Raw genomic sequence first — 24,390 nt, forward strand, 5'->3', positions numbered from 1 at the left:
GGGTGTCAGTATTGAATGATCAGGGTGGAGATCACTCAGGGTGTTGATATGGGGTGATGAGAGTGGATACACAGGGGGTGTTGGTAGGTAGTGATGAAGGGCATATACCACAGGGAATGTCGGTAGCAATGATGAGGGGCAGAAACCACAGGGTATGTTGGTAGGAGGAGATGAGGGGCAGACACCACAGGGGCTGTCGGTACCAGATGATGAGAGTGGATACCACAGGGGGTGTCGGTAGGGGGTGATGAGGGGCAGATACCACAGGGGGTGTTGGTACCAGATGATGAGGGGCGGACACTACAGGGGCTGTTGGTACCAGATGATGACGGATACCACAGGGGGTGTCGGTACCAGATGATGAGGACGGATACCACAGGGGGTGTCGGTTGAACACCACAGGGGCTGTCAGTACCAAATGATGAGGATGGATACTACAAGGGATGTCGGTACCAGATGATGAGGGTGGATACCACAGGGGGTGTCGGTAGGGGGTGATGAGGGGCAGATACCACAGGGGGTGTTGGTACCAGATGATGAGGGGCGGACACTACAGGGGCTGTCAGTACCAGATGATGAGGATGGCTACTACAAGGGATGTCGGTACCAGATGATGAGGGTGGATACCACAGGGGGTGCTGGGGGTAGGGGATGATGAGGGTGGATACCACAGAGGGTGCTGGGGGTAGGGGATGATGAGGGTGGATACCACAGGGGGTGCTGGGGGTAGGGGATGATGAGGGTGGATACCACAGGGGGTGCTGGGGGTAGGGGATGATGAGGGTGGATACCACAGGGGGTGCTGGTCGGGGATGAGGAGGGACAGATATCACAGGGGGTGTCAGTACCAGATGGTGAGGGCAGACACCACAGGAGGTGTCGGTAGGGGGTGATGAGGGTGGATACCCCAAGGGGTGTCGGTAGGGGGTGATGAAGGCGGAGATCCGAGGCTTTCACCTATACCCCCGCGCCTGGCCGGACCGGGGCAGGGTTAAGGCGGCCCCCGGGCAGGCTGTTACAGGGCAGATGTGCCCAGCTCGCTGCTCCGTGCCCCGGCCCACGCCGCGGGAGGGCGCTCCACGCTGTGCCAGGCCTGCCCCCTGGCGTGCGGGGCGCGGAGCGCCGGGAGGGCGGAGTCCCGGCTGACTCTGGGTCGGGCCCTGCCCTCCGCGCTGTGGCTCCAGCCGGCACCGTGCAGCAGCAGCCGCTGGAGGTCGGGTCGGCTGCTGAGCTCCGCAGCGCTCGTGCGCAGAGGAGCTGGCGGCGGCGGCGGCGGGGGATGGTGCATGGTGCGCGGCCCCCTGCAGCAGCAGCAGCAGCAGCAGCAGCGCGAGGGAAGAGGCTGTGAGGACCCCCCCCCGCACGAGGTGAGTCATTGCCCGTCGCCTTCACACGCACTCGGGGGAAAGCAGGGAAATCTGCCCCGGCTTGCTGCGCCTGCCGCTGGCTGAGAACTGGAGGCCCTGGGCAGGCTGGGTGGGGTGCCCGGGGGGGGGCTGGGGGGGGGGTGCCCGGGGGGGGGCTGGCGGGGGGTGCCCGGGGGGGGCTGGCAGTGACTTGTTTCTGGTGTGACTCCGTTGGTTCCCAGACTCGTGCCGGCAGCTGCTGTTGCCTTATTCCAGAGGATGGTTCGTTTACGTGCGTTTGACCCCATCCCTTTCTCTCCCCGCCCTGGCTGTGGCGGACACGGGGCTTTGCGTGCTGCCCGGTCCACCATTGGAGCCACAGCTCGGGGAGGTGAGACGGAGTAACCCGGTTCGTATTTGTTTTGTAATGTGGAAGCTGCCGCACCGCCCGGGCATGGACTTCCGCAAACGTAACTGCCCTTGCAAACAAAGGCGCTGCGGAGCAGGGTGCCCGGGGGCGGCGTGCGGAGGAGCCATCGTTCCCCCGACCTGCACCTGCCCCTCGGCATGAAAGCCCCCTGCCCAGTCAGCCAGCTCTTGTCTTTGTACATCGACAGAAGTCATCTCTGCACCACTGCCAAGCTGGGTCCGTTTGATGAGCGATACCCCAAACTGAATGAATTACCTAGCAAAATGGAGTGAGATTTACATGTCTCTTTGGAGTATAGTGAAAAGCCTTTATCACAAGGAGGAGGCCTTTCAAATAACCAGAAATGAAGGTGTGGCCCTTCAAATGGGTAAACTGGAAGAAGGGGAGGAGCAGGCATAACTGCTAGGACTAAATGTTTTTGTTAGCAGGCTTTTCTGTGGTGCTGGGCTACTGTAGTATCTGAGTAGTACATCACAAACATTAGTGTGTGTATATATATCCTCACACCCTGTGAGGTAGGGAGGTAAGGCTTTGAGAGAGAATAAGGGTCTTGCCCAAGGTCACTCAGGATGTCTGTGGCTGAGCTAGGAACAAACCCCTCTTTCCTGAGAACTAGTCCAGTTTCTTAAACTCCATTCCATTTCTCTTCTCTGAGGGCCGCAGTGGTGGGATGAAAGATTTTTGATGTCAGGAAGATGGCTCAGGGCTCTTGGATGGAAGGAACAGGGTTTGGAAATTAAGAGGGGTGATAGGGTATTTCCATATAGGGATTGGGTAATTTGGGGGTTCAGTTGAAGTGTTTTTCAGCGGTGTGTGTGTGCAAATTCTTTTTAATTGTACAGGAGGATTTAGTAGTTACAGGGATTGCCTTGAGAGTGTTTCTCACTGTGATAATGGGGACTTGCTTTGCTTCCTTTTTCTGAACACACACCAGTCTTCCAGCCTGCTCTTCCTGCATGTGGGGACCAGTCAGATTTTCTTTCTGTCTAAAAGTATTAAGAGGGTGATAATCATCATACTAGACAAGCTTCTCTCCTAGCTAGTGCAGCCCTCTCTTCTCCCCCTCCCCATAACCTGCAGTGCCTCCCATCTACTTTGAAGACTATCTATATCTGCCACCCCTGTTACTCCAAGTATTTGCTCCCTTCCCTTACACCAGTGGTTCCCAAACTTAACAACCTGTGAACCCCTTTCACTGAAATGTCAAGTCTCGCGAACCCCCTCCTAAAAATTAATATTTCCAGGGATTTTTCTCCTTTACCTGAGTATAAATGATAAAAGCAGTGATTGTGGAAATATAAAATTTGTTTTTATGACATGCTTATTACACGCTATTTATTACTAATTATTATTTATATTACAGTATTTTTTTATATTATGAAAACGGCAACACTCTTCCAAGATCTCACTTTTGTAGCTTGTATCACTTTGAATAAGCCTGTTATAAGACAAGGCTCTTCCGTTTCATCAAGGAGTATCAGATATGAAACAGCATGAAGGTATTTAAAAAGTCAACTCAAAGAGTTCCTCCTACACAAGAATTCAGGTCTTGAGCAGTCCAGGCAAACAACACACGTTACAACAAAGCTTAAACTTGGTCTTCATAATCATTTTAAAAACAATAGTAGCTGCCTATTTAATTTTAAAAACAGCAAAAAATATCCACCTCCCTTTCTATTTATTATAAAGAGTCTTGAAGTTTAAATCTTCTCAGTGTGATAGATATGCTTGCTCTGATCTACTTAGCTCTTGGAAGTCCAGGGGCTCCAGGCTGCTGGCTCCATGCTGCCCAGAGTCCCTAGGGACAGCTCTGTCCACCATTAGGGAATTTTTTCCCGAGAACCCCCTGTAACATTTTGTGAAACCCCAGGGGTTCACAAACCCCAGTTTGGGAACCACTGCCTTACACTGTAGTTGGTATTCTCCTCAGGTTGAATCCTTTCTCATAGCACTTTCCTGGTATCTCTGAGATCTATTCTTCAAATATGTGTGACCTTTCTGATTGACAAACAGGTTTCTGTTTAGCCGATTTTCCCAGGTCCTTTATAAGAACATGAGTGTTTGGGTGGATCGGCGCACATGCTGTTTTTTGAGGAAACTGGTCACATCCAATCTTTCCTCTCAGTTCAAATCTTTGGCATGTGCTGTGGTTAGACTATAACCTCCATAGGACGCTAACCTCGTTCTCTAGAAATTGTAGCAACATAGTATTCAGTGTTGTGGGTGAGGCCTAATTCTCTGTAATTGAGTCATTCCATTCCAAATTAACCAGTGCTTCCCAGTTGAACATCCAGGTTTTGATGGAATATACTGTGTTAATAGTTCACATTTCACTGGAGGCGCTGATCAAATGCCAAGTTTTCTCTAAAACATCTTCAGGAGCATGGTCACTTTTTCTCTTGTGCTGGGGGTGCCTACACATGACACTCCCTCGGGCAGATATTCAATGTATATTTAAAAAAAATTAAGATCTTAGTGAACTAACCACATTCTCAGTAGGAACTTTTTATTTACTACTTTGTTCATACTCTTGCATGCTTCGTTTATCAGCATAGCTATTGGCATATGTAGTATATGAGCTTACCTCACAAATCCAGCAGAAGTTTAATATTTATCTGTGAATAGTGTTTGCTGCCATGTATAGAGTTGAAGACTTAGTTTTGTGTTAGCATCTCATAAGATGTAGCTACTGATAGTTTTAAAATAAAAACTACATATTTAAAATCCATCTGATTTTCACTATCAGATTATAACCTATTAAAGATTGGTTCAATCTTGGATATAAACTGCTTAGTAAAAACCCTTCCATTCTCAGTTGTGTCAAAACAATACTCTTAAGTAAGTGAGTGGAGAAAATTCTAGCAGTAAAAAATCATATTATAGCTGAATAAACTATAATGTCGTTTGGCAAATATTTTTCTGCAGTACTTTGAAATAAGGATAAATAAATATTTCCTAATTAAGCAGATAGTGTAAATAAATGTCGTGTTCCAGAGGAGCTGATAAAGGCTGTGTCTGTTGGAAATACCAGCCTCTCCTGAACTGAGTCTAGTCTGTACTAGGGGTTCTCAAACTTCATTGCACAGCAACCCCTTTCTGACAACAAAAATTACTACATGACCCCAGGAGGGGGGGACTGAAGCCTGAGCCCACTCGAGCCCTACTGTCCCAGGGGTGAGTGGAGGAAAGCCGAAACACAAAGTCTTCATCCTCACGTGGGGGTGGGACCTGTAACCTGAGCTCCACCATCCAGGGAGTGGGGCTCGGGCTTCAGTGCTGGGCGATGGGGTTTGGGCTTTGGCCCTGGGCCCCAGTAAGTCTGTCATCAGCTCTGGTGACCCCATTAATACGGGTTCATGACTCACAGTTTGAGAACCGCTGGTCTATACATATAATAAATGCAGGGTCTGACTGCCCACTATTTTGCATCTTGTATTGTCATTTACATGGGCAAAGTGGGTGTAAAATGTTACCAAACCAGAAGGGTAGCATTTACATCCATTTCGTTTAGGTGTAAATAAATACACAAAGTGCTAGGCAGTGGAGAATTTACTGTTATTTCTTTGTTGTATTGCCTTAATCCCTACAAAGGGATTAGAGGATTTGAACAAATAACAGAGCCAGCCCCTGATCCAGAGGGCTAACAATCACATTCTCTAAATACTAAACAGGTGAATCAACAGAGATGGAGAAGAGGGAGGATAAGACAAGAGCAGAGATTTGGGTGTTTGCATAAGTAAGTAGTCATAGAGGTGTTGGAAGTTTCAGGTGGTCACCAGTGTAACCAATGGTAGTGATTTGTAGGCATCACACCAAAGGACCTTTTAAAATGGATATAAAGGAGGATAAAGTGATGACTTTTGAAGTTCTGATAGTACAGTACTGTGGGCCTGACTCTGTACTCTATAGCAGTGCTTTTGGAATGAAAACTGATGCCAAAGCAATCAGGTTCTGATGGGTATACTCCTAAAAGGCTATATGAAAGGTCCTGCACATCCTGTTTTTGTTTGTAGTGTTAAAACAACAAAGCATAATACAGATATAGAGCACAATCTTATGAAGACTCGCATATGTAATTTTGTTAAAGGGGGTAGTCCCATTGTAGTCAATATGGGACTGCTTGTTAGTTGCTGCAGATTCAGCCCTGTTCTGCTGGTGTTTCAATGGCAAAATATGCAATGGCTTTAGTAGAAACCCCATTTATCCAATAATTCTGCATTTTCTAATATTCTTCTATTCACCCATTCTTTGAAACAGATTGTCTTGTCAGGATGTTTGTGGAGGAAAGTTAGCTCTGTTACCTCTATAGCTCAACACTAGAAACAGAAACACCACTTCCGATGCCTTACATAAGTTCATGCGCTGTTTATTGGCTCTGATGGCTAGCAACGAATGTAAAAAGAAGTGCACAACTTGTAAGCATTGACACAGAAACATCTTCAACTGTAGCACAGGGGTATTTCTAAATTAAACAGTGATTAGCAAGATATCAAGTAAATTTTGTGAAGTATTATTTTAGAGGAATGAGTGGCTGAACACTTGAAAATCTGCTAATAGAAATTTTCTTGTGAAATTTCTCTTGTTTATTGCAAACCTGCTCTACTGGCCAAGTTTAACGAAAATCTGAGAGGGTTAAACAGGAACTTGATACCATATCGGTATGTTGACATGGAAGGCCTCACTGATAAACTCGCATCTGATTTATCAATGCCATGCAGACTACAATCCAATCTGCTTTTTTTGATACAGCTATGGATTTGAAGGCTTTCGTTAATGCTTCCTGTTTTGGATGCTCTCTGATGTATTTGTTTTCTGTGAAATGTAAATATAATTTTGTGCACATATTGTTGAAGATACTTAACTCATCAAAGTCCTTCTGTAAGTGTCTACACTATGTGTATAACAAATTATGGCTTTTGCACTTAATATGCTCATTTTTTGAGGCTCTCTAACTTTATATTGCTTTTTGATTCTTAACTATGCTCAATTTCTTGTTTAAAATCAAATATTTATGCTATATATTTAAGTATTAGCAGTTCCCCCTAAGGGTATCAAACCTAATTGCCTGTTGGTTTCTAGATGGAATTTAAGGTGCTGGTTTTGGCCTATAAAGCCCTACGTGTATGTCTACACTGCAATTAAGCACCCATGGCTGGCAAATAGCTCAGGTCAGCTGGCCTGTATCAGCTGACTCGGGCTCACAGTACTGTAAAATTGCAGTGTAGACACTTGGACTTGGGCTGGAGCCCGAACTCTAGGAACCGTACAAGGTGGGAAGGGTCCCAGAACCTGGGCTCCAACCTGAGCCGAACCATCTACGCTGCAATTTTATAGCCACAAGCCTGAGCCAGTTGACACGGGCCAGCTGACGTGGGCTAGCTGCAAGTATTTAATTGCAGTGTAGACATATCCCAAGTGGCCTGGGATCTGCCTCCCTGGGAGGCTGCTGCTGTGTCCCTGCTGTACTGCTGCACTTGCTGCATGGAGGCAGTTGAGTTGTGTACTCCTTGATTTAAAGGAGATGGGGCTAATGATAGGACGCTTCCTATGAAGGGGGGCCCCTCCATTCTGGCATTCATTCCCCTATCAGATTTGTTGACTTCACAGCAAGCTACAAAGTACACATATTTTCTCAGACTTTTGGGAAGGGTAAGTGCAGGGGGAGAACTGAGCTTTGACGTACTTGATCCTTTCCTTTGATTATAGGGATTGATTTGTAGTGCCAGGTTGGGCTGCCTGGAATAGATTGCCTCTGTGTTTTCCAATTCCTTGTATGATTGTGTTCTTTTAACTATGAGAATGCCTAGAGTCAGTGTGAATAATTACCTTTTGTGAAATTAAAAATAAATAGAAATAAGTGTTTTAATGAGATACTTTAATGTAATAATGTGAAGAGAAATTACTTTGTGTGCAACCTTCTTTATATTACTTTGAGTTTAAAAGCCTGCTATTCTCTGCTTGGCCTCTCCAAAAGATTCTGCCTGTTTCAGGCTTGTATGTGTTGTATGTCACTATATGCAACAGAAAAATTAAATTGTCTCAAGACAGTGGGGTGCCTCAAAAAACACACATAATTTCTATGATTTTTCTACCTGCTTTAGGAACAAATCAGATTGTTTTTTTCTCTTGTAAAGATTTTTATAAATTTATCTTCATTTGATTTTCTAAAATTCATTCTTTAATGTTAAGTATTAAAATAATCTACATAAGATGTCTGGTTAACATATAGTGGGAAATATTGTGACAGCTGGCTCCGGCCAGCCAATTGACTATAAGAAGTCACTGGGGTTTTCTCTTGAGGGTAATATTAGATATTAAAGCTAGCATGAGACACCCACTTCAGCTGTATTCGTTTCTCAGAGTAAAGGGTTGCCTCCCTTTTCTCCCTGCATTTAACAGTTACTGTGGAAGATCATTATTAAAGCTAGATGATCCTTTTGATGATATCTTGGCAAAAAATCAGCCACAAAATGAGTAAAATGGTGTAGATTTGAATGTTTGAAGTAAAACCTAACTAAATACAGCAGAGGTGAAAGAACAGGAACACTGACTTACAACAGAAGGAATTATTTATTTTTCAGATTTCAGAGCAGCAGCTGTGTTAGTCTGTATTCTCAAAAAGAAAAGGAGTACTTGTGACACCCTAGAGACTAACAAATTTATTTGAGCATATGCTTTCGTGAGCTACAGCTCACTTCATCAGATGCAGCAGTGCAGGTGGCTTCCTCTCTCTGCATCTGTAATATATATCCGATGAAGTGAGCTGTAGCTCACGAAAGCTTATGCTCAAATAAATTTGTTAGTCTCTAAGGTGCCACAATTACTCCTTTTATTTTTCAGAGTTTTTCTTGCATATAGCTGATTTCTTTTTAGTTGTGGATAAGGAACGATACACACTCACAAAAGAGAGAGGAAGGATAGGCTTGTAGTTAAAAGGAAGCCAGTGTAAGTTTATGTAAGTAGTCTTAGAGGAAGGGTGGTCTCATAAACTGAGTCTATGCATCTATACTTGGAACAGCCACAGACTTCCTGTGTGATTCTGGGCAGGTGGCTTCCTCTCTCTGCATCTGTAATATGGGAAGAATAATACCTCATAACGGAGAGGAAGTGTTATGAACTTCATGTCGGGGAGGTGTTCAGATATTGGGGACCTACATACATAGTTCTCCCTTATGTCTGTGTGAGTGATTTGGGCACTTTAACTTCTGGGAAGTTTGTTTATTTGCGCTGCATATTGGGGGACAAGATCCCTCTTGGTAGTATCACACAGGCGGATTTGTGCAACATGCTACACCTCACCTCTTTGCAAATGGTTTATTAGGCTGTTCAAAATCTCTCACAGGCAACACTTTAATCAATGCAACTAAATCGGAGCATGCATGATATTTGCTAGTGGCTACTCTTCAGTTTAACCTTGTCACTTAGGTAAATTGGTAAAAAGTGCCTTCAGAACGTATGTTCGTGATTTCTATGATGAGGTCAGAACTCAGTGTTCAGTAGCCCATGGCCAAAACTCCACGCTCCATCACCATGTTCTTCTAAGGCCTTGTCTTCACTAGAGTTTTTTTTTTTGGCTCCTGTAGAATGCCAGTTAACTCCAGATAGTTAATACATTGGTAAGGGATCTAGTCTGGACACTCTCAACATGTTTGTTCCTGGCTACAAATGTTTGTAGTTTGCCCAAGCTGATCCTTAGAACTATAGTCCACACACTGTCCCTTAGGACTACAATTTTGTAGATATGGAAAATGTTTTTACAAAGCAGTAACGTTCATAAAATTTCAGCAGTGATGTTGTAGTTAAACTAACCTTGGATTGGGGAAGTTATAGGCTATTCCTCTCATTTCAAATTATACATAACTTTATAAATATTTTTGCTGCTGCTTAGTTTGATTTCACTGTAGAGCTGCCTAATGTCCAAGCTGTGCTGCCTTTTTGTTATAAGTTGGAAAGCCATCGTTGGAACCATTGTAAGAAATTCCAAAGAATCTATTTGTTAGTTTGTTCATTTCCACTACTCCCCCCACCTTTTCTTTAATTAACACCACATATAAAAAAATGACTCTGCTCAAAATCTGAAAAGTAATCCTGTGAAATTTCTGCTAATGCTGCTACTGTGTCCGATTACTGAAGGGTATATAGTGTATTACTAATGGAAGTCAATGAAATATTTACTTTAAAATGTTTGTTTGATGAAATATTTTTCTATAACATTTTACTAAGAAGTTTATGGACAAAATACAGTGAAAATACAGGTGTTTCTATCACATTACACATATATAACAAATTTAGAAGAAAATGGATACAAGAGCAGATGTAAAAACATATGAGGAAAAGATCCAATAGCTTAATATTTTTAAACCCCAACAATAATAAGCAATTGTAAAATATTAGTTATCAATAAACCTAATAAAATTAACATACTCAAGGAAACATAAATCTGAAACCTATTCCAATTGGAAAGGAAACTGAAAATAAAAAGACAAATTAAGAATCATGTTTGTTGTGTTTAAAAATTCTTTGTACATTGCCACCCACGTATTTTTGGTGCTAAATCAGATAGTTTTGAATCCATATGCATAGGATTAGGAATATAGTGTATTTGTTTTTGTTTTTAATCAAGATTATTGTGGCTTCTCTTGACCTAAGAAGAGCTGATGTCAAACTGCACGACATTGTGCCACTTGATCTTGCAATGTAAGAGAGAACTTGTCTATAATCGAGAGAAACCAAACTCTGACACATTAACTCTTAGCAGCTAGAATTAGCGTGGAGATACTTTTATAGGTTCATAAGGTTAATATGAGGGTAGAGAGTAAGGCCATGGTCCTTCAATTGACTCCTATTAAAGTCAGCGGGGTTCCACCCATGTATAGGGGGCTGCCCACCCACCAGTTGCAGAACCAAGGCAGGCCTAAAAGAAAAAGTGAAGAACTCAAGGGCAAATCTAACGTGGTAATTAGTAGAATTTGTTTTGTGTGTTTTTCAACCAAAAATGAACAATAATAGAAAAAGTCCACTGTAAATGTGCAAAAGAACTTGTCTCAGTGATTCCACCAGTCTAATTAAATTGATTAGTAATAGTATTTAACATACCAGACCTAATGTATACTTCAAAAACTGGTTTTAAGAGATTATCTTGTGATATTAGTGAATAAGAGCAAGAAAAATGATTTTCAAATTTGACAACAGTGTGCATCAGTTATTTAGAAAGCTTCTGCAATTTGCAGTACTGCCAACTCCAAACATTTAAAAATCAAGTTTCAGGCCCCCAAAATTATGACATTGATTTAAAAATCATGAGTCTTAAGAACAAAAAGTCACTTTTTTTTTATTTGTCTTCTGGTTTTAGAGCCTTTAGGATTCTTGTTTTCAACCTTTTCAACTATGAGGGCTAGAACCTTTTTCTGAAATGAAAGAAGAGGTTCTCAGGTAATATTATTCATCAGCTGGGGTTGGTGAGAAAAACACCAAGTATTGCAACATTCATGGTAAAATCCCAGAATTGGCAACACTGAACTTGTTTAAAGATTTCAAATTCTCACAGACAATTTTGTAATAAAAAATGCCTGCAGATAAAATCAATCACAATGCTGGAGTCTAGAGAAGGAGATGAGCTTTCCAGACTAAAATTTAGATTACATTACTGGGCCACTGCAGCTCATTCCACAAACATTAAGAACATAAGAATGGCATACGGGGTCAGACCAATGCTTCATCTAGCCCAGTATCTGTCTTCCAACAGCAGCCAATGCCACCTGCTTCAGAGGGAATGAGCAGGGCAATTCACAAGTGATCCATCCCCTGTTGTCCAGTCCCAGCATCTGGCAGTCAGCGGGTTAGGGACACCCAGAGCATGGGGTTGCACTCCTGACCATCTTGGCTAATAGCTGTTGATGGCCCTATCCTCCATGAACTTACCTAATTCTTTTTTGAACTCTGTTATACTTTTGGCATTCACAACATAGAATCATAGAATATCAGGGTTGGAAGGCACCTCAGGAGGTCATCTAGTCCAACCCCCTGCTCAAAGCAGGACCAATCCCCAATTTTGCCCCAGAGCCCTAAATGGCCCCCTCAAGGATTGAACTCACAACCCTGTGTTTAGCAGGCCAATGCTCCAACCACTGAGCTATCCCTCCCACCAACATCCCATGGCAATGAGTCCCCTCCATTGAGTGTATGTTGTGTGAAGAAGTATTTCCTTTGTTTTAAACATGCTGCCTGTTAATTTCATTGGGTGACCCCTGGTTTTTGTGTTATGTGAAGAAGTAAATAACATTTCCTTATTCACTTTCTCCACACCAGTCAATATTTTACAGACCTCTACCATATCCTTCCTTAGTCATCTCTTTTCCAAGCTGAAAAGTCCCAGTTGTCTTAATCTCTCTTCATATGGAGGCTGTTCCATACCCTTAATCATTTTTGCTGCCCTTCTCTGTACCATTTCTATTTCTAATATACATACTCAAGGTATGGGCATACTGTGGATGTAGATAGTGGTTTTATATTTACTGTAGTCTTATCTGTCCTTTTCCCAATGGTGCCTAACATTCTTTTAGCATTTTTGACTGCTGCTATACATTGAGCAGATGTTTTCAGAGAACTATCCACAATGACTCAAATATTTCTCTTGTGAGTGATCGCAGCTAATTTAAACCCCATCATTTTATATGTATAGTTGGGATTGTGTTTTCCAATGTGTATTACTTTGCATTTATCAACATTGACTTTGATCTCCCATTTTGTTGCCCAGTCATCCAGTTTTGTGAGATTCCCTTTGTGACTCTTCACAGTCTGCTTTGGACTTAACTATCTTGAGTAATTTTGTGGCATCTGCAAATTTTGCCACCTCACAGTTTAACACTTTTTCCAGATTTATGGCTATGTTGAAAAAACACAGGTCCCAATACAGACCCCTGGGGGACACTGCAGTTTACCTCTCACCATTCTTAAAACAGACCATTTATTTCTACCCTTTGTTTCCTGTCTTTTTATCCAGTTACTGATCCATGAGAGGACCTTCCCTCTTATCTATGACCGCTTACTTTGCTTAAAAGCCTTTGGTGAGGCTCCTTGTCAAAAGCTTTCTGAAAATACAAGTACATTATATCTGCTGGGTCACCCTTATTCACATGTTTAATGACCCCCTCAAAGAATTCTAATAGATTGGTTGAAACTATAGTAAAGAACAGAATTATCAGGCACATAAATGAACATGATTTATTGGGGAAGAGTCAACATGGCTTTTGTAAAGGGAAATAATGCCAATTTGCCTAGTACTAAAGTTAGGCTTACCAGCCTTTAATTGCCAGGATCACCTCTTGAGCCTTTTAAAAAAATTGGCGGCATATTAGCTATCCTCCAGTCACCTGATACAGAAGCTGATTCAAATGATGGATTACATACCACATTTAGTAGTGCTATTTCATATTTGAGTTCCTTCGGAATTCTTTGGTGAATACCATGTGGTCCTGGTGACTTATTACTGTTTAATTTATTTGTTCCAAAAGCGCCTCTAATGACATTTCGATTTGGGACAGTTCCTCAGATTTGTCACCTAAAAAGAATGGCTCGGGCATGGGAATCTTCCTTTCGTCCTTTTCAATGAAGACTGATGCAAAGAATTAATTTAGCTTCTCCATAATGGCCTTATCTTCCTAGAGTGCTCCTTTAGCACCTCGATCGTCTGGTGGCCCCACTAATTTGATTGGCAGGCTTCCTACTTCTGATGGTTTTTTTTGTTTTTTTTTTTTTTAAATTAAGTACAACTACCTAATGCACATTGGTTTAATATGGAACAGAACTTAATAAACATCACTGAAATAGAATAATACCTGTGAATACTATTAGATTGGAAAGAAATCTTTTAAACTTACATCCCTGGTCAGTGCCCTTAATGTTTGGGAAAAAATTCTGAACTATAATCAGATTATTTAAAAGGATAATCTCTGCCTATCTCAATCAACAATGAATTAGTAAAAAGGCAAAACTAAGCTTCCAATCTGATTCTAAAATATTAGAAATTGGAATCTTATGAGGGCTTCTCAGCTTTTTGAGACTAGGAAGTTAAGTTCCTTATAGAATCTTAAAGGACTCACTGGAGAAACATGTTCTGTATTTCACAATTTAAATATTATGACATTAATAAATTTAAGTGGAACAGTTTATCAGCAATCCAAAAGAGTTTGAAACCACTATAATTAAAACTTAGACCTTAAAAAATTCTGCTTCGGAACGTAAGTTGATCCAGAGGGAAAAACACAAATATATTGCTTCAGGCAAGAGAGTATCTATTAAATATTTAAGTTAAATTGTTTTGTGGCATCTCTTGACTTATCCAGAAACATGCACTGAAATATTTATTTAGAGTGAAACCTATTTACATTATATAGTTTGTGAATCTAATTTTTTTTCCAGGTTGAGTTTACAAATATTAATGCCACAAAATCTCAAATTAATGCAATATGTCTCCAATCTGGTAGCCAAGAACTAATGGACTGCACTTCTGTGTGGGAGACCGATGTTTTGTTCCCCGTAAGGAAAATACTAATGGCTAACACTATTATTAAGATCTTTTATGAGCACCTTAAGTATGAAAGATGCTCTTAAAAGCAAAATCTAAATCCTGGTGGCTTTTAAAATTGGTTTTTAAATTCATTATTATTTGTAAAAAGGTACAGGACTGACCTTCCTAAAATCCACTGTTTCTCCACAGAATAAGTACAGGGCCTGCAGTGGCAATATGTTTTCTCCTCAGTCCCTCTTGTATTTCTGAACCTTGGAAGGGATAAAAGATCAGTTGAATCCCATGTCTGTTCGATCCTTGCCCCCTGCTACTGAGGCTTCCAACCTAATTGTGAGGATGATTTTTATGATGTAGGTACCTGCCCTCTAGGAACTAGGGGGCCTTACTTTTCTTTTTCCCAGAGATGCTGAGCAACCACAGTCCCACTGACTTCAACTGAAGTTGCAGATGCTCAGCATTTCTCAAAATTGGACTCCAGTTGGAGATCAAATAATTTTTCTTAGGCCTTTAGGTGTAATGGATATGACTGGTGAAGAAGAGCTTCATATCTCATGACTTGTGCCCTGAGTCACCTCATTTTCTGTCCTTCGGTTATTTAAGCAAAACTGTAAATACTGGAGTTAGATTCTTAGGAAAGTAGATGACTTGTAGGGGGAGATTTCAAAGGCACAAATTTCAGTTAGTTGCCTAGCTCCTATTTGTGCCTTTGAAAATCTCTCCTGTAATAAATGTAAAGAATGATTATTGCAAAGAGCTACAGAACTGCTGCTGGAAGATAAATTGCTATAGTAGTGGCAGTGTCAGTCACTAAATCCACTTTTTCATGATTGCCAGTATTGTCTGGCATTATCAAAGTGAATTAACCGTTGAATACGATGTTTTTCTTTCCTCAGCTCCTGAGATATTTATGGGCAGGGCATGTAAGTAATAAAAAGAGGCTCTCTTTCTTTTATTCCTCAGTGCCTGACCTTCCATGATTGCACCCTTCCTTCTCTCTGTTGTGCTTTAACTGTAGTCTATTTTATTTGCCCTACAGGATAGCTGCAGTCATTGTGGAGAGTGTGTTGAGTATCGGATGCTTGTGGTGAGCTATGGCGGCTGATGATAAAGTTGCCATTTTAACTGATGATGAAGAAGAGCAGAAGAGAAAGTATGTGCTTGCTGATCCTTTCAATGGAATTTCCAAGGAACAAGATCTCCAGCCCCAAAATGAAACCCCTTCAACGGAGACCACCACTGTCCCAGATGAGGAGCTAGACTGGTTAGAAAGGCACTGTGTCAAAATAAACAATGATCTTCTGATCTCCAAGGTCTTTTATTTTTTCTTTTATTCTGCATATGGCTCCCTTTACCCATTGCTTCCTGTGTATTATAAGCAGCTGGGCATGTCGCCCAGTCAGAGTGGACTTCTGGTGGGCATTAGGTACTTTATTGAGTTCTGCAGTGCTCCTTTCTGGGGAGTGGTGGCAGATCGCTTTAAAAAAGGGAAAGTTGTCCTTCTCTTTTCGCTTTTATGTTGGATTTTATTTAACCTGGGGATTGGATTTGTTAGACCAGCTACCTTAAGATGTGTACCAAAGGTCCCTCCACCACCACATCCTTCCAATGCCAGCCACCTTTTAACTTCGCTGCCCCAAAATGCCACGATTTCTTCTCTACTAACTACAGCTAGTGCTACATTACAGAAGGGTCGTGGGAAGCGGGGACTGTTAGCTAACAGTCCCCCAACTTTGGAATTGTTTCCATTTTCTGCTCAGACCAGAAATGGAGACCTTGCCTTGGATAACAACAATACAAATTTTATTTCAAAGAATACCACCACTAACCCAGGACTGCCAGAAAATATGACCCACCCTACGCCACCACCTGTTGTCACCACGAAGCCAGTATCTTTTGACCATGTCATGCTGGTTTATGATCATCAAGAAGTAGAAGCTATCTTTCTACTCATTCTCTTGGTTGTCATTATAGGAGAGTTTTTCAGTGCCTCATCTGTTACCATTGTGGACACCGTGACTCTCCAATATCTTGGCAAACACAGGGACCGCTATGGCTTGCAGCGAATGTGGGGCTCTCTGGGCTGGGGACTGGCCATGCTGTCGGTGGGAATTGGTATAGACTATACCCGAATAGAAGTGATCATCGAAGGTCTGGGGTGTAAAGCTCCTGAGTACAAGAATTACAGGATTGTTTTCATAGTCTTTGGTGTACTGATGTCAGTGGCACTTATTGTGGCCACCCAGTTCAGATTCCATTATAACCACTACAAAGAAGATGAAAACAAGAGGAAGGAAGTAGAGATCCCACAGGTGGATGGAAATGCCTCCACTGAATCCTCTGATGACACCCCCAGCAGCATAAGCCAGTCTCAGTCATTCAGTTTTTGGGACCTGATGAAGCTCCTTTGCGGCATACAGTATGGGTCTGTGCTGTTCGTGGCTTGGTTTATGGGGTTTGGGTATGGGTTTGTGTTCACCTTTCTCTACTGGCACTTGGAAGACCTGAATGGTACTACCACCCTCTTTGGAGTCTGTTCTGTCTTGAGCCACGTGTCTGAGCTGACTGCCTACTTCTTTAGCCACAAGTTGATTGAACTGATCGGTCACATCAGGTAAGCAAATGACAATCACTAAAGAACTGTGCACATGTTATTGGAGCTACGTGTCTAGAGTATTAAGTTGAGTTAGCCTCGTGTTTCTCTGTTTTAAATCGTCTCCTCCTGTGAATCTGTTTTTTTTTTTTAACTATATTTGTGCTGCTTATAAATGTGACTTCTTTTAAGTTATGCTCTTCCTGGCTGAGCTGGACCAAGAATGGTTCTGCCTGGAGATGAACAACCTCACTTATCTCTTCATTGTTGGAGAGCACCATCGGTGAAGATATCAGTATTTGCCAGCACCATCCCTAGAAGTATTTCAGGGAGTGATATTGTGTTGGTGCTAGAACACTGAACATCCAGAAATAGTGTAGTCTCTCTGATATACCAGGCAAGGTAGGAGTCCAGTGCAATAGAAACAGAAGAGGTAACATAAAGATCCCTGTAGCATTTACCCAATATTTAAAAAAGAAAAAAAAAGCTAGAAACTGGTGAAAGTTTATTATGAATTTTTTTCTAGCAAGCCTTATTTTTAATATGATCCTTTCCCCCAATTTCTGTCAAATTCCTAATGTGGCACAGTGAATTTGTAATATATTCCAGTGCTATAACTTTATATTACAAAAATATATATAAATACCGTGAATACATTCTCTAGACAATGGGACTAGGTTACAGTCTCTAAATTGGAGAACTCTGTTTACTGTGGATTTAAACAGTGAGGCAACACTTCTCCAAAACCACTCTTGCCCCTTGTTTTAAAGATCTCTGCCTGACCTGCGTACAGTCAGATACGTGACTGCCTGATGAAAGAAATGTCCATTTTAAACATGTATATGATGTAACTTACTCATAACACCCAAAATGTTTTCTCAGCACTTCAGTGATATTTGGCAGTGTAACCTTGAAAGGATTACTTTAAAGTGTATCCCCAATGATTTTGCTTCAAAACTCCATGATTTGTTTGAACAACAATCTATTCTGGGCTTGTTTATCTTGAAGTGTGTAATATTGTCACAACTTACGGTGGTCCCCTAAACAGAGGCAAAGCATATTTTCACAAAACTGTATATGTAGTCTTGTTCCCATACCCTCTCCCAATACACCTGAGGATCCGTTATCTAGATGTCAGTGCATTTTCAACCATATGGGTCGTGCAGTTTTTTCTGCATGTCCTGTTTGTTTTCAGTGAGTTGATCCCACTGTTGTCTCTCTTGACCTCAGCCAAAGGTATGTTTCAAGTGATCTCTCAAGTTACTGTGCCTGGCACTTGGGACATCAAATTTTATACCAAGTAGAGTCTTTAGGCTTTTAATTAATCTAGATCCATTATTTTAAGCAAACCAGTATACATTTTTCTGTGCTGATCACAAGATGTTCTCTCCCTTCCCTTCACTTGTTTTTATTGGTGAAGCAGGAGTTGTCATATTTTCATATCTTCCTTCCATGGAAGTGGATTGCATAATAAGGGTAAATAGCTTTCATAACTTTAAATTTTACACATAATTAGTTAACAAAATTTACTGGCACATCGCAGGCAAAGGAAAAAAGAAGAGTGTAATTTAATAGCAAAAGATACTTTTCATTTTCAGCTCATAGACCATGCTGAAACCTTGAGAAGGTCTCTACACCTGCAGCATGAAAATGTTTTGTTTTTGGCATGTTAAATTTGCTTTCCTCCTCTCATATGAAGTGTATTGAATATTAGCCTTATGTTATGTGACAGGCAGTAGATGGATTGCCGTCTAAAAAGATATGTATTTCTCCTCTGGCATTTAAAGTGTCTGTTGAAAAAGAAACATAAATAAACTGGTGGAGTTATGAGGCACTGTGTTTTGACAAGAGGTCTTGTGCCAGATGTGTGGATGTAGTACTTTCATTACTCTAGATCTAGATGCATTTGGATGGAAAAGGGAAGTGGAAGGAGTGATCATGGAAGGGAAAGCTTCCTTTTTAAGTAAAAGATTAGATTTAAGGATTATTTATTTGACAGTCCACGGCTAAATTCTATATATTGGAGGTTTTGGTAATGACATGGCCCAGGTAAGAGATACGTACGTGCCACCCGATGTCGCCAGAAAGTACCCCTTGATGGAGCTGAAGCCCTGGAATTTACATGTGTATATTGACTTTAAAGGTGTATAAATGAACAAGAGATAATTATTATATCTTGTCTGTTTGTTTGTATGCAATGTAATTGTGGAGATAATCTGGACCTGGGACTTGCTCATGTTAAATGCATAATTTTCTTTTAGGGCACAGTGACATTGAGAAATGTATAATACTCATGGAAAGAACAGTCATTAGCAAATCATAGTCAAAATGGTTTTAAATCTGGGTATGAAGCAATCGATGTTTTGCTGAACAGGAGACTGCCAGTTTTGAAGTATATCTCCTACATGCAAAATTCTTTGGAATCTACAGTTCCATAGCTCCTGGCTGCTTAGAGTACCTTTAAATACTGCTTTTTTTCATTAACCTTTGATGTTCCTAATCTTGATATCAATAGGCATTAGTTTACACAACACCAATTGTAAAGCTTTGTAGTATAATGCTCCTGTTCAACCTTGGGAGTTAAGGTCAACTCTTAATGTGAAACCTAATTTCCCCTCTTAATATTTTTCTTTATACTGCAGTAGAACCCACAATGTGCTAGATATTTTGTACGCACATATATAGGAAGAAATTCCCTGCCCTAAGAACCTTAAAGCCTCTAGAAACATGTACGGAGTGGAGGAGTTAAAATATACAAGCAAAGTGGTCAGGGCAGTCAGTCATAGGGCTACATCAAGATACTTCCATTTCCTGGTGTTTTCAAAATGTACTTGATTATAGTACAAAAACTTAGGTTTAGCCCGTTTTCTTTCATGTGTGGTTTAAGTAGGAAAGAGAAATGGCAGGACTGTGGAAGTAAGAGAGTAAAATAGACAAGAATGGGGTGTAGACCTTGCTGCTTTTTCTCTACATTTTCCATATTAAGGATTTCTTTTTAAAAAGAAATTCCATCTCTTCTAAACTTTGATAGATATTGGGCAGAGTGTATTGCTTCACTTGACCTAAATTGCTTAGATACTAACAGTAGCTAGTGTCAGTTTAACACACGTCCCTTTATAACCACAGCCAGAACAATGAATGTATATTAACTGTTTGTCCTATTCTTTTCATATTTTAGTATTATCTAATACTTATTTATATTTTAGTCATAGCAACTTGCAACTGTCCGCCCCAGATGCTATCTTTCTCCACTAGCTCTTTGAACTTTGCAAAATAACGTAGACTCTTGGTCCACTGCATTAAAGCCCCTCCTCCCAAAAAGTGAAAACTAACTGGCAACGGTGAGGAGTTAATGATCCTGTATGTCAGGGGTTCTCAAACTGGGGGTCGGGACGCCTCAGGGGATCATGAGGTTATTGTATGGGGGGTTGCAAACTGTCAGCCTCCACCCCAAACCCCGCTTCACCTCCAGCGTTTATAATGGTGTTAAATATATAAAAATGTGTTTTTAATTTATAAGGGTGGGAGTCGCACTCAGAGGCTTGCTATGTGAAAGGGGTCACCAATACAAAAGTTTGAGAACCACTGCTGTATGTGATCCCCTTTGCATTGCTTTAAACACATTGACTGGTATGACTGCTTTATTTTATTTTACTTTATTTTAAGGTTACTCCACTTACTAATAAAATGAGTAGCATTAGCTTTAAACTACACTAATGCATTAGGGATGTTTAATGTATCTTATGGAAAACAGAGATAACCAGATGAGACCAGGGTTGTATGTTGTACAGCTGTATCCTTTTTTAATGGCCCAAAACAGAATATGAACATAGAGGATTAAGTGTCCTCAGAAACTGTGCTCTAAGGTCTCATATAATAGTGGGAGGGGAAAGGTTCCTCCCACTACACACCCAGCCCTGAAGACTTCCTAGGTCTGTTGTGAGGGAGATGCCTATGACTTTTCTATTATGGTGTAGAAAGGTCACAGCTGAAGTTGTTCTATCTTCCTTTAACCCCTACTACCAGCAAAGAAGTACACTGATGTCTACGTATTCTTCCTTCCATTCTAAAGAATAGAAGCTCTTGCTGTAATTTTTCTGATAGCTTAGCACTAGTTCCTTCACTATCCCTCCTGCCTGACAGGGTGGGGTTAGCAGTAATAAACTAGGAGAAGATGTACATGAATAGAGAGAGGAAGGGGCAGGGAAAAAGAGGTTAGGTGGAATGAAGGTATGGCATTCTTTGAACCGTCTCAATATTTTATGTCCAGATGTATCTAGAAAAGGGGTCCAAATTTCTTCAAATTGAGATAATTGCTCTCTGGCAGTGAGCACTTTTCTTTGGTTGCTAACTCAGACAGTTCTGAATACCACTGCTCTATTCTGGGCATAAGCCTACTCTTCCAGTTGCTTCCTAGTTTTTATATGCTGGCACTTAGCTATTTTGTCTGCATGTCATATGGAGGGTAGGAAGTTTAAAGCATCAGGGCCAGATTTTCAAAATAGCTCTCATTTAGGCACCTAAATTAAGTGGAAAGACTGTCAAAATTGTTTAGCACCCATTGTTCTCCTGGGGAACAGTTGGGTGATGACTAGAGCTGGGCAAAAAAATTCATGTGTATAGTGTATTGAAAAATGAAATTTTAGTTGATCAGAAACTATTAGTAAATTTGACACAAATTTGCCAAATAGTTTTGATCCCCATTTTGTTTTCCAGGCCTTAGATACCATTCACAAAATGGCAGGAGGAGGTGGTGGTGGTGGTGTACTATGAATTGTCACTGTGAATGACAATGAATAGTCATTGGGTCAGGGAAAAAGCATGAGAATGACTCTATAGACTGGTGATTAGGGTCCTCACCTAGGATGTGGGAGGACCCAAATCAAGCCCCTGCTCCACATCAGGCAGAGAGAGCAATTGAACGTGGATCTCCCACATTCCAGATGAGTGCCCTAACCACTGGACTGAAAGTTTTATAAGGAGGGCAGTGGTTTCTCCATGTGTTTTTTGTAAATCTAGCCCCTTACAAGTGCCCAAAATGGATTTTTTTCAATTTGTTGAAATTTTTCAATTTTGGTGAACCTGAACCTTCTTGGATTATTTTTTCATAACTGTCAATGAACAGAAAAATCAGTTATTCGCCCGGCTCTGCTAAACAGCTGTGTCCTAAGATATGAAAGATCATGGAAAGATGAGAAAAATTAAACAAGCAGTTGCTCAGAGATTATGATGAGGGCTCCCCAAGTACTTACTAGCTCCTGAATTCAATGGCTCAGCCCTTCTAAAAGCAGGCTACTTTTAATTGGGTGCTTAAACTTTTGACACTCAAATGTGATCATCTTGGCCTATTTGGGTTCGATTTATAAATATCTAGCTGAACGTTCTGAAAGACAAGTAAACAGGAGAACTCTGTCCGTATTCCTTACTTGATTTTTTGCTTCTGAGCTAATGGAGGCTGGCAGAAAGGAAGTGAAACTGGTGAGAAGGGACGTGAAAAGTGTGCTTACTGCATAGGGCCATTTTTCTCTTTGGGAGGAAGTTGGCAAGAAATTGATTGCACTGGAGTCAATCAAGAAAAATAGGTGAAGTTGTTGGACAGAAAGATGGTAGAGATGAATGGATGAAAGGAACAAATTCGTTGTAGCTCTCGTTCCCTACAGATTTAATCTCCCTACCCTACTTTGCCTGTTGATGTCCAGCCTTGCCATTGCTCCCCATTTTCTGCTCTAAGTGATGCTCCAGTGTTACTATCCTGGCGACACACATCAGCTATCGACCCCCTCTAACGCCATGCCATACCTGTGGAAGCATAGAGTCCGGAGCCAGCTTGTTGGGGTGTCTGGTAAGACTTTCTGCAACAATACATGAATTATTGTAAGGTATAAAATATTAAGAACTTTGCAAATCTGGGCATTATTGCAGAAAGCACAGGCTTACCTGATCCCAGTAGGCTGACTCCAGTGTAGTTACGTTTGAGTAGTGATATCATGAGCAAAGTGGCCTTTGTCTGAGTGGAAGCCAGTAAGACTGAACATCATGGGACCTCTTTAAAAAAAATTTTAAAAATACTGCATTTGTATTCGCACTTTCCATCTTAGATTTTTCAAAGTTTCTTAACATTGATTTAAGCTTCACAATACTTGAGTGAAATAGGAAATCATTAGCCCAGTTTTACACATGGTAAATTGAGGCACGAAGCAATTAAATGGCTTTGCTAAGAGTGCATAGTGAGCTTGAGGTTGTGGAAAAAATAAAGCCCTGATATTCAGAGACTCAGGCCTGTGCCTTAACCTCCAGACCAACTTTTCCTTTTTAATTTTCCTGTGTTTCAATCCTGAGTAGCCCTCATACCTTGGTTATTTAAGAGATGCAGTGCATCATTCTAAGATTAGGGTTTTTTTTAAATATCTGTGGGTCACCTTGAACGTTCTACAGTTGCTCCCACTTGGAACAGGTCCACTAGAAACCTGCAAGTTGAATAACAAGATCTTTTACAAAACACCTGAGTGCAGATCAGTAAATACTGCAGTCTCATCTTTGCCCTGTAGGGAGGTATAATAAGCAGAGTGCTAAAAGAGAGGTTGAAATAAAGAGCCAGAAATAACCTTTAAAAAAAAAAATCAGAAAAGTTATTGTAAAGTTAGGTGAACCTGGTACGTGTCAAATGCAAACCAGGGAGGAAGTTAATGTTGCCCCTCTATGTATGGACGGATGGTAAGGGGGGTTTAGTCACGTTCCTCTTCCTTTCTGATTTTACAGCTTGCATTTCCTGGCAGTAATGGACAACAAGGGAAAGTGACTTGTCGCTAATTTAAACTAATTTAGTCTGTTATCCAAATCTACCTCTTTCCCTGGTCCTGGAAAAGAGATGATTTATCTCCTCCTACTAGAATGTTTCCTTTTTAGAGCCACAGGAAAGATACGATGCATAACAAAGGCTGCTTCTAGGAATGCTAGTTTAGCTTGGTGAGGAAGAAGCAATTGGGTTGAAGCTTGAAGTCAGGAAAGGAGAGGGGATGTTTGGTTAAATAGTATGATGAGAAAATGAACTGGGAAAACTGGACTTGAGCTTTCTGGTCACCAGTTATTTTAAAACCTGACTCGTAACCTCTTGCTTCCAAACTGGATTGTCCTGTTGAAAACTAGACAAGTGACAACAGTAGCATTGTCACTACATGGAGTATGTATTGTTTTTTGTGGAAGAGTACATATTTCAGAGAAGTAGTGAACTGGATGCAACTTCTGGAATGCTAACTTTACATCAGCATGGATGAAATAAATTCCTATAATAATATGGACCTATACTCATCTTAAACTGTACAGCTCTGTTACTAATTATAGGTTTCAGAGGAACAGCCGTGTTAGTCTGTATTCGCAAAAAGAAAAGGAGTACTTGTGGCACCTTAGAGACTAACCAATTTATTTGAGCACGAAAGCTCATGCTCAAATAAATTGGTTAGTCTCTAAGGTGCCACAAGTACTCCTTTTCTTTTTA

At 41.1% G+C, this 24,390-nt stretch overlaps 1 protein-coding gene across 5 annotated transcripts in view; it reads left to right on the forward strand.

Moving 5' to 3' along the window:
* Nucleotides 1–1,184: 1,184 nt before the first annotated feature.
* Nucleotides 1,185–24,390, forward strand: part of MFSD6 (major facilitator superfamily domain containing 6) — a 40,774-nt gene continuing 17,568 nt past the window's right edge. For 2 of the 5 annotated variants that reach the window (XM_073306189.1, XM_073306193.1), the window contains exons 1-2: nucleotides 1,185–1,367; nucleotides 15,342–16,916. In XM_073306189.1, the coding sequence (XP_073162290.1) occupies nucleotides 15,397–16,916 (1,520 nt within the window). In that variant the 5' untranslated portion in view covers nucleotides 1,185–1,367; nucleotides 15,342–15,396. Of the gene's footprint in view, nucleotides 1,368–1,591; nucleotides 1,738–15,198; nucleotides 15,226–15,341; nucleotides 16,917–24,390 lie in introns of those variants that run through there. The other 3 variants (XM_073306190.1, XM_073306191.1, XM_073306192.1) reach the window with 3 other exon arrangements.

This window comes from Lepidochelys kempii, chromosome 11 (genome assembly GCF_965140265.1).
Source record: "Lepidochelys kempii isolate rLepKem1 chromosome 11, rLepKem1.hap2, whole genome shotgun sequence".
NCBI classification, from domain to species: domain Eukaryota; kingdom Metazoa; phylum Chordata; order Testudines; family Cheloniidae; genus Lepidochelys; species Lepidochelys kempii.